Here is an 11246-nt window from a genome sequence, read left to right on the forward strand (position 1 = left end):
ATCAGCTTGGCCAGGCCAAAATGTGTACAAAGTTAACATCATTTCAGGTATGTTTGTGAGTGCCTCCAGATGAGATGCGCAGACTGACTGACTCCCAGGCACCTCCCACCACCACCCCGAACATTAGCTGTATATTGTGCAATCTGCTCAGAGTCTGAATAAAAAAAAATGGGAGAGTGGAGATTCAAACCATTCTTCCTTCCTATCTGGAACATTTTATCTTCTCTGGCCCTTAAAGTGAAAATTATGTCATCAAATCCCCTGTGTTCAGGTTCTTAGCCTCAGACTGATCACACTACCAGCCTTCCTGTGGTAGGTGCTGGGACTTCTCAGCCTCCCTTGCACATGAGCCAATTCTTTGCAATAAATCTCCACTGACAGGTAGGTGAGGGATTGATTGACAGATGGAATTAAAAGTCGGACAAATAGATCATTGAGGACTAAGTGTATGCTAGGTACTATACAGTGAGATGGTTGATAAGTGATAAATAGGTAGAGCTAAGGAAATGTTTGGTAGCAAAGCACTTGCCTTGTGAGTATGATGCCCTGAGTTCGTTTGCCATATAAAAGATAAAGAGCTAGAGAAACAAATGACAGACACTTAAGTACCAATGGGTGACAGGTCATAGACAGATGTGTGTAACCCACTGTCTCTGTGGAGAGTTAATAATACCTTTGAGCAAGTCCTCTTTCAATGCTCTCCTAAGCCCTTTAAGGACTCATGCCTGCCTGCATTTCCTCTTGCCCCCTCTTCATCTGCCTCCTCCCAGCCTCCCAGCCCGAAGCTCCTATGGCTCTCTGTCTTCTCCTTGGCTACCCTCCACCCTCTTAGGGGTTAGCCGTCACCCATCCTAAAGGTTACTGTGCCCAGCGACCTTATACACATAGGGAAATGGGAGATGCCTGGTTCCCTGGAATAGAGGCAGTGGAGAGGCCTCAGCTTCCCTTTCAGACATCAGCAGGCAGGGCTGGAGGCAACCTGAGTAGGATAATCTGGGATAAGCTATGGAAAGATGGGGAGCCAGGAGCCAGGAACAGTTAGCAGGTGGAGGAGCAAGCATCATGCAAGACAGTGTCTGACAAGCCCGCTGGGTCAGTTTTGAGAAACAGGCAATGGAGGGGGTAGAGAAGACAGCTATGGCTGGGGCTCTGGCCTGGAAACTGGAAGGAGAGGAGCAGCGTGTTATGCTGACAGAGGTGGATGGAAACTCCAGGAGGGTGAGAAGGCTAGAGAACAAAAACAGTGCAAGAGGTGGTGTGGTGGCCCTGAGCATTTGGAAGCCTTCGGCAGGAGAATTGCTGTGACTTCTAGACCAGCCTGGGTTACAGAGTAAGACCCTGTCTCAAAAGCAAGAGAAGCCGGTGACTACTTGCCTGTATCTGTATTTCAGCTGGAGGAAAGCCGAACCTACTCATAAGTTGGAGAGTGTTGAGGAGAGGAGAGGCTGAGGGCTCTGGAGAGAAAGAGAGGTGCACTGAGAGAGTAGGGGATCACTAGTGTGGCCCAGACAGAGGCCTGATGCTGCCTGGAAACAACACCATCTATCACATTATCTAACCCCAAAGCACAGACTCGGAGTCAGAGTAGGGTGAAAGATACAGAGATCACAGGATGATGAAGAGAGCACTCCACAGGGACAACAGTATTTCCAGGTAGAGTCTTTATTCCAGATATGTGTTTAAAAATGCACCAGATGCAGGCTTCCACATTTAGCTTTGTTTACATAATCAACATCTTAACTTTCCCCAACAAATGGGCTTCAGACACAGATTTGTGGCTGCAGAGAGAAGATCATGGGCTAACTTCCCTCCTTAAACCCACTGGAAAACTCCCTACCGCAGACTGACTTGTGCATATTCTGGCAGTATCACTGCCCTTTCAAAACAGAAGAATGGAGTTTGAAACAGCTGAGACCTTGTATTTACATATGTGGTGATGAGAAGTGCTTCATGATATATAAATTAATATAGCACAAGTAACTGTGTAGAAAAACATAAACTTACAGTGAATAAATAAGAACCAACTTCATATATCAAGCAGTATAAAAAGTAGTTCCTGGATATATACATATACACATATATAAAAAGGTGTGCTCCAGAATATAAATATACTATGTACTTAAATATTTTGTGTGAGACAATACGTGTGGAGGTCTTCAGTTTTGTACATTGAAATACTGGTGGCAGTTGGGGTCCCCTCTGATTTCCAAAGACCCAGGGATCTTCTTCCCACTCCACGGATAGACACACCAGCAGAGTCCTGCTTCTCCATCCAGGGATGTCTCACACTGTAAAGACAGGACCAAAGTCAAGAGCAGCAGGCAGAGGGAGCTCGGGCCACCCTGTCCCTGAGAGGGGCTGAACACTGCACAGCCACCTACTAGCTAAGACTCAGCAATGCCAATGCCTTTCTGGTTGCTATGACAAAATGGATACACTGGCTAAGTGGCACATGTGATAATGATCACATACATTCATTTAATGGTACAGTGTTTTGACAATTATCTCTTTGTGGCCCTGCTGACAAAGGAGCTCAGCAATGGGTCTCCAATCACCTTCATCGCTCAGCTGGGCCTAGACCTCAGGTTTTCTCAATGAAATCCTAGAAGTCTCTCTTCTCTGAGTCCTAAATTCTCCTCAGAATTAAGCCTTGACTTGTTGGATCTCAGTTATTACTGGGTGTAGCACAAAGCCCTAATGTACTGTACTACAGAGTTTGTTTTAATTTGTGGGAAGAGAGAAAGTGGGACATCTGTCTCCTGAGTTGACTGTGTTCCTTTCCTCTAGTTGCAAGGAACTGAAACCTGAGTGTCAGAATTTGGAGCACCCATCGCTATTGATTTGAGTGAAGGTAGACCCTCTACTGGCTGAAGTGCTCCTCATCATCACGCTAATACTTAGTCCTCACTACTGGCTGAAGTGCTCCTCATCTGTCACACTAACCTCTTTTTCAGGACTAGGTTCTCCCAACTGTGCATGGATGGCTGTCATGTAAGAAAGTTGTGTATTTGTGCCTATAAGCCATTGTATGTAAAACCCATGAGGCTTGCTGGCATACGAGAACACGCAGTAGCAAAGCCACCTACCTGTTTGCTGTGATAAAATCCGTTCTTGTTGCAGTTTGGCAGATAAAATTTGTAGATTTCATCTCCTGCTTTCTGTTGAGCTGCAGCTAACCTCTCCAGCACTTTATAGAGTTCTCGTTGGCAGGGCTCCTGAAAGAATAATTTTATATTAGCAAGAATATAAGAAAATAGATATATTTTAGACAATGGCTGTAACAGAAATGGCCCCCACCAGCTAGTCATGGTATCCTAGGGCTGTCCCCAGGCCTTGTTTCCCATCTGTGGTCTCAGGCTTGAGCTGTGTGTATAAAGGATCGGAACAACATCTACTCCTCACTGGGTGGCATTTTCTAAAGACCAACTTAGTGACGTCCTAGCAAGAGCAAATACTTCCTGACCCCTGCCGCCTGCTGAGTAATTTGGGCACCTGCACTCTAGTAGGAATGACAGTAGACTCAATCTCTGTATGTGAAATTTAGCATCAGAAATACCTAAATTTTGGGACTGTCCTTGCAATTGACATATGTCACATTCATGGTGGAGCAAGGCACTCATCTGGATAGCTTAAGACCAGAATGAGATTTCTTATACTTACCATAATTTCCAGATGAAATTCCAAAGTGTCCCTAAAAATTCTTTCACTTCTTTGAGTGTAATGTTCTTTTAAGGCCTCATTAACAATCTATCTCAAACTTTGGTTTTCTGTCGCCCCCAAGTGGTCACGTTAAAACCAGCCACTAACCTCGAGTAGTTAGTTCTCGCTGGGTTAAGAATTGGAGGGGGAAGAAGAGAGCAGAATGGTGGGGAAAATTGCTGAATGTAGTGACAAAGAAACCTAAACTGGAAATGGCCTGTTTTATGCTTTATGTGTTTTGCCATATTTTTAAAGAGGGATGGGGGGAGTTGTGTCTCTATGCTCAGTTTCAGTATGCGCATTGCTTTTTAGAAATTGTCTAGACTAACATCTTCACTTAGGGATAAGCTCAAGGATCCACTGCACAGCCTCACCTTCCATTTCTTGAGGTCAGCAATCTGTCGAGCCCGGATGCTGTTGTAGGTGCTGATGGCATTCCACAGGATGGGCCGGTCCTCACTGGAGGGGGCCATCAAATGGAAGCTCTCCAGGAGCTGCTCCTCTGTCATCTCTGGGCTCTCGGGAAGCTCATCCTCGGGTACCACAGCAGCTTTTGCCTCTGAAAAGCAAGCACCACAGACCCATGAGCTCCTGGAAGCATCGCTCCTGTGCCCAGGAACATCTTCCCCTTAGAATCAACCAACCTAGAATGGTTGGTGAAATTGGATGTTTCATCAGTGGCTTTTGGGAACAATTACGACTAAAGAGAAATACTAATTCTTTTCTGGGAAAATAGTATGTGTCCGGGTGAGGCAGGAGAGCCCCGTGGCAGAGTAAGCATCATGGACAATAGGGTGGGGTCGAGAGAGGAATACAACCCTGAAGAAGCCAAGGACTAGGGTCAATGCCTACACCCACTAGTGGTGAGACTCATCCCTTGGCTCTCCTCTCAACTCTACAAAAATAGTCTAGTAAGACCCCAGGAATAGGTGTAGTTCAGTTAGAAGCAAGTTCTGGGATGCAGCCTTCCTCACTGAGACCACCACCCTCCTCTCTCCTGGAACCCTGCTTTCCCACACATCGTCAGCTCTATGCATCCCTCACAGAGAAGGCCATCTTAAGACACCTTGCAGACAGAGCCTATAAAGGCTCATGGGAAGAAACAATGGAGGATCCCGGCCCCATGGAGGGGTAGTCAGTTTCAGAGGACCGACCACTGGGATAGCTCTCATTTCATATACTCGAAAGGGTCACATGCTTGCAGTACAACTTCCAATCGGAGTATGGAAGAAGGAGAGCCCTCCACACCCACACAGGACGTGCATGCAGCCCAGATGCGGAGATAGGGGCTGCAGGGGAGGAAGAGGAATTTCCCAAGCTTCCTACTACAAACAAACCAGTGCTTAAATTCAGGAAAGCACCCGATTGTCAGACTCCTAGCAGGCAACATACACATCAAACACTGTTTGTCTATAGCAATGAATGGAAGCGAAGGTCTGGGCCTAAATTTTCACATTATGTTCTGTAAACATCTGGGAAGAACATACTGTATGACAGGATATATGCTACAAAGGACATTGCAAACCTCCTGGGGGCAGCAGGAGGGCTCCCATCCTAAAACCTTCCAGGACCCTCCAGCCGCTGGAACTGCCAAGGGCAGAACCCACAGGAGGAGGTGTTAGGTGCTTGGGCCAGCATCCCACCCAGCTGGCAGCTCCATGGCTCCCTCCACACCACCAAGAAACTACTACTAGTCTGTGAACTTTCTTCCCAGCTCTCCACTAAGCTCTGGGCTCTTGGACCACCCTTCCTGGGATATTTTCCCCCAAGACCAATCATCGATGGGCCTCAGTGGGTGATTTGTTTGTCCATCATAGCTGAAAGCTTTTAAGTGGGCCTGGAATGTCTTTGCCCCACCCACTACAGGCTTGGGATAGGCCTCTGCTGGCAGAGGATGTGTGTGTGTCCCAGCCAAGAGATCTAGAAGTAGAGAGGGGCATACCTTCGCGCTCGGAGCTCGACAAGGTTCTTGTGGCAGGGGCAGCAGGCTCTGGTACACAGGCTCCCTGGCCGCGGGTAAGAGCATGCAGGGGACGAGGCTCCCCTGGCAGCGCACGGCAGCTGAGTCCCTGGGCACAGCGGGCAGTGGCCACACCGCAGGCGGCGCCCAGTGGCAAGGCACATGTCGGGCAGCAGCCACAGCCAGCAGGCCGGGAAATCTCAGGGCACGAAGCTGGCACCGGTGGACAGAGCTCCAGTCTCTCAGCAGTGCAGGGAGCACAACGCCATGGCTGGGAGGCTCCAGTGGTCATGCCAACCTGGAAGGCTAGAAGGATCAGGATCCGACAAGAAACCACAGCTAGGAACTCAGGCATTGCAATCCAGTGCAGCAGGCAATGGATGAGACTTTCTTGGCAGGCAACAGTGGCGCAGTGCTCGCAACTCTCTGGGCAGGCGGTAGTGACAACGGTGGTCACAGCTCTCTGAGCAGGTGGCCGTGTGCGGTGTTCAATGCTCGCTGGATGTGTGGTGGCGGGCAGTGGACGATGCTGGCTGGTTGTATCCAGAGCCTTATAAAGGGCTGGCTCGGAGGCACAGGTTAATGATTGTAGGGGCAGAGTGCTAGGATCCCAGTGTTCAAAATAAGTTTGTTTTGCTTGTGAGCTCTGCGCAAACCGTGGGTGGAAGGGGGTGGGGGGGAATCAGGTTTCCTACTATGTTTGTCCTGTTGTGATGGACTGGGACAGGAGCTAAAGTCCAATTCTAACAGCGAGCTGGTAGCCAGATGGGGGAGGGCACTTGTTTTTGTTCAAGGGGCATCAAAGACCTAGCCGACAAGGCTCTTCAAGTGGACTCAAGGAAAGCTAAGAGACTAAGGAAGGACACGTTAGGCCAAGAAGGCTTCAGGCCCCAAAGGGAGGAACACACGTGGGATTCTCTGTAAGAAAGCTCACAGTTGTTTCTGCTCCTGGAGAAGCCCCTAGCCAGCAAGGAAAGAAATCCATAGTTCACCTCAGGACTCTATGATGGCTGGAACTTCAAAAGAAAAATGACCCTTCCCCTAAAGAGGAAAACGGCCCAGGGCCTCAGGAACCTGTTACTATGCCTATGGAGTCAGTCTAGTTCTAGCTTGGGTGAAATGCTTATGTATGATACCGTATGAGAGCTTTCTCTGAACCATTTCTTCTTCTTTTATATTACAAGGAAAAGTTAGAAACCTTTAAGGGCAACCAGAAATGGGACACACCCTGGAAGTTCCCCAGAGTAAACTGATCGGCTCCCCCATTGTCTTGTGTGTCCTCTGTATCCCAGGTCCAGATTTTACCTCTGACCAACCTTCACCTCTACCTCCAGACCCAGATGTTCAGAGCAACCAACCTCTAGCAATGGTTTGAACCCTCTTGTTTGCCCTTCATGGTATTAGTTTGGAGTGGGGTGGAATACTTCAAACTACCCTGGTTCATATAGCAGTCTATCCCTTCCAGGGCTTTTAAAAGTGGTATTTCAGACCTGGCTCAAGAAGAGGACACTGAAGACAAAGGTTGCAGGAGATTTCAAGTCAAGGTCACAGAGACTGCACTGGACATCCTGTACAAAAACTCTAATCCCTGTTACCCAGCAGTTCATCACTGCTCCCAGCATTTGAGCCTTGGGAAATGGGTTTCTGGGTGACTTGACTAAAGCACTCTAAACACATGTACACTGATGCATCACCTACCGACGGTCATTCTTACACTCGAAGGAACCAGTTTAGCTGCCCACTACAGAGCAGGTATGAGGGGAGATGTCAATGGTGACTGACAGGTTCCTGAATTCGAGCCACAGCCAAAGCTTTGACAGATAAGAAATATAATGCCAAGGGCCAGAGAGATGGGCCAGTGGGCCATAGTGAACAGCAGAGCACTTGCCAGGAGGTAGGACTCATGGGTGGGAGTTGAGGAATGTGGAGGATTATGCCAGGTAAGGGGCTGGGGAGATTTCCAGGAGGGCTAGAGGATTTAGGAACTAGAGTCCACCACACAGCAATAGGCAACAGGTGCAGGCTGACTGTTCACACCCAACCACAGAAGCACCCTTCTTGATTCACCAGAGAGGGTCAGGGGAGTTGTACCAGCTTGCTTCTGGCGCCACCAATGCACTGCCACTGTGGACATCACCAAAGGATCTGGCTGGGAAGAGAAAGGGATTCTGAAGCCCAGATAGCAGAGGTCTGTGCACGCCTGTAGATGCAGATGATGAGATGGGTGTGAGAACTCACTCTAAAGCTGCTCCACACACAGCCTACGTGTCCAGTTAGACAGTTAACTCTGTGTTTCCTTCTAGAAAACCTTTGCGATAGGCATTCTTCAGTTATAGAAAACCTCCATACTAAGAAACATTGGGTGGTTCGGTGCACAAGAGCAGCCGTGATTCTGAAGGTATTGAATGTCTTGAGAAGAATGCAGAACAATGGGCAGGATGACTACCAGGGCAGAGCATGATTTAGGAGCCTGAGGACACATTGCTTTTTCCTATACCCTTTCTTAGCCTTCTAGATCTGTACCATGTGCTTATGATATATAAATAACCACAATGGGCTTCAGATACAGGTGAGGGATAGAAAGCTTCCCTGACATGCACAAGGCCCAGGGTTCGAAACCCCAGGTCTGAAAAAAGAATATGGGATTACCCTGATAACCATCCCCCAGCTCCCTGACCTCATAAAAGTGACTGAACTTTGCAAAGCTGGCTTTTGTTCAACTTGGACAGTCTCAAAGAAATGCAGCTGGATCAACATCTGCCATAGCAACTGGAGTAAGGTCAGGGGACAAACCTGCTTCCAGACACTCACAATCTCATTAGTGTGTCTCTCATTGTTTTTGTTTGTTCATTTATTTATCTATTTGAAATAGGGTCTCACAATACAATGTGGACTGGGCTCAAACACACAGCAATCCTCCTGCCTTAGCTTCCTGGATACTAGGATCAAATAGTGTGCTACCACACCCAGATATGCCTTTTATTTTTCTGACAAAGGTGCCCTAAGTCCAGCGCTTTGTTAAGGAATTGATCAAATGATTCCCATTTTAAGGCATTTCTATTTTAAACAAACATTCTCTTTTTAAGACTGTTTCTGACTATGTATGTGTATGGCAGAAGAGTTTGTGTGCATCTGAGTGCAGGTGCTCTTGGAGACCAGAAGAGGGCGTCAGATCCACATGGAGTTCCAGGTGGTTGTGAGCCACCAACTGAATTCAGGTCCTCTACAAGAACAGTACACCATATCGCTCCAGCCCCTAACATTTACTTGTAAGTTATTTTATTTTTTTATTTATTTTTTATGTTTTTAACTGCAAGTTATTTTAAATAAATAGCTTGGATGTAAGTCCCTAAATAAGTTTATTTCTGGAAGTGGAATTTATGCTCCTAAGTTTCCCTTTGACTTCCTCAACTTGTAATCACTGTCCACACTGGAAATGTTTCCTTAATGAAACACAGGGAAGGCACAACACTGACAAATGTTTGCGACTCTGTGCCAGGCAGGAGCCAGGGCCCTGAGCCATTAGTTTCCTCTGCTGCACACTTGCCCAGCACACATCCAATTGTCCCTCCCCTGCTCCTGCACATAGTGGCTCTTCTTTCTCTCCAATGATCGATTCCCCCAATGTTTCCATTGCTTACCTCACAAGCACACAAACCAAACAGCCACCAAACTCCACATTGATTCCAAACTCTGTCAACACAAATGAAATCAACCCCCATCCCACCCGCAGGCCTATGTCGACAGCCAGTTTCATTGGCCTGTGCTGCATGGGGTGGGGTGACTGGCCCCTCTCCCAAGTCACAGCATGACTCAACCACTCTTGCCTACCTCTAACCCTGAACCTGGGAAACCCGCTCATTTTCCAAGGAGATGCCGCACCCCCTTGCTTATTCACTGAAAGCAATGCAATTTCACTGCCACACTGGAGCTCTGCATTTTCACACTGGCATTCCCATTGTCCATTTAACTTTATATCTTTGTCCATGGTGTTCCGTCTCCCCCAGAAGCTGTCTTTCAAGACTGCTGTGACGTCAAGTGACAGATGACACTTCCTCCCAGCTTCTTAGCTGTTTGCTCCCTGAGCCTCTGTCTGTATGCCCTTCCTCACCACACTGTGGAGCAGAGAGAACAGACTTCTGTGAGAGGGAGACAGAGTCAGACATAGGAAAGAAGGGTGATAGATGTTCCAAACATAGTCACAATCTAGCATGCTCACAGCCCAGCACGCTGGCAGCCTATGGGGGCTCCTAAGTTCATCCTGTGCTTCCCAAGGAGGAAGGAGGAGAGTAACCACAAAGTCTGGGCACCTCAAGGACAAGGTGATGGCACAGCTGCTCTTGGAGGAAAAGGATGTCCTCCAAACAGCAAAGGTTGGAGTGACATGACAGAGATAGCAGAAGGCAAAAGAACTCACCACACTCAGTGGGCCCTGAGAATAGCCAGCAATTTCTCTGCCTGGAAGCACAGAATACTCAGGAGTCTAAGCATGCTGACCTGCCAAAGCCTTTAGAAGGGTTGAAAAACTTGAATTTGGAGTAATCATCAGGAATGTGATGGGTACCCTATAAGCAATTGTGCATTTCAAGAGCTAAGATTCATGAATGGCAGACTGGCAGTCACCAGGGCTATTAGAGCAGGAGAACAATGATTTTGTTTGGTTTTGATTTGGGGTATTGTTTTGTTTTGTTTTATTGGGCCAGGGTCTCACATTGTTCAGGCTGCCCTTGAACTTATTACATACCTAATGCTGGTCTGAAACTCCTAATCGTCCTGCCACCACCTCCCAAGTACTGCCATTCTGGGCATGTGCCACCCTGCCTGTCTAGTGTCTTGTGGATGCTTGTGACATGCAGCTGGTGCTAGGAGGGGGTGCCTAGGTGCTAACAGGTCTCAGTATGACCTGCTAGGGTGAAACTCCTATTTTATCCGAATCAAAGTCTTGTATGTCCTGCACACACAGGCATTCCCTCCTGCTTTGTTTTTGTAAATTCAGAGTACTGCAGAGGAAAGGTATTAACAAAGGTCGACAGAGATATTTGCACGATGATCCCAGTCCATACTCCAGAGGGAGCTGTGTGAACAGAAACACTCGGGCATCTCCCTCAATGATTCTTCACACCTCTGCCTTTTTGTTTTGACAGCTTCTACAATGCTGTTGAATGTCACATGTGAAAACCTCAGCTCCAACAGTTGTATTAGCACCAGAAGAGGAGGGTCCTATGGGAGCAAAAGTTGGCATTTTCACTTCAAATTTCCTCATCCCAGTATATCACACAATCAAGGCTGTAAGGAGGAGCTGAAGGGACCCTTGGCAACATGGCTGCTACAAAACTGTGAGCTGATAGCTCCCTGAGTTGCCTGTGGTTGGGCTGCCACTACCTGAAGCTGTAGGGCCTGGATGATGACAGTATGGGAGGCCTTCCATCACACACTGTTCCCAGTCCTGCCTTCATGCAGGGCGCTGCTTACAACCGGGCAGCTACAAAGTTAGGCAATCTGGGCTCTGGAAAAATGATTCAAGAGTCAAGGGCAAAGGGAAACTTTCAAAGAGGAAAGTGCCGCAATCCAGGGGAAACCACAAAAG

General features: G+C 47.8%; 1 protein-coding gene across 1 annotated transcript; it reads right to left on the bottom strand.

The window, feature by feature from the left end:
- Positions 1-2156: 2156 nt before the first annotated feature.
- Positions 2157-6014, bottom strand: Igfbp1 (insulin like growth factor binding protein 1). The gene is made up of 4 exons (XM_027388140.2): positions 5642-6014; positions 4074-4258; positions 3087-3215; positions 2157-2288 (listed from the first exon to the last, which is right to left on the bottom strand). Exons 1-4 carry the CDS (start codon positions 6012-6014, stop codon positions 2157-2159), a joined length of 819 nt encoding a protein of 272 aa, XP_027243941.1.
- Between the last annotated feature and the right edge of the window lie 5232 nt (positions 6015-11246).

This window comes from Cricetulus griseus, assembly GCF_003668045.3.
Source record: "Cricetulus griseus strain 17A/GY chromosome 1 unlocalized genomic scaffold, alternate assembly CriGri-PICRH-1.0 chr1_1, whole genome shotgun sequence".
Lineage (NCBI taxonomy): Eukaryota > Metazoa > Chordata > Mammalia > Rodentia > Cricetidae > Cricetulus > Cricetulus griseus.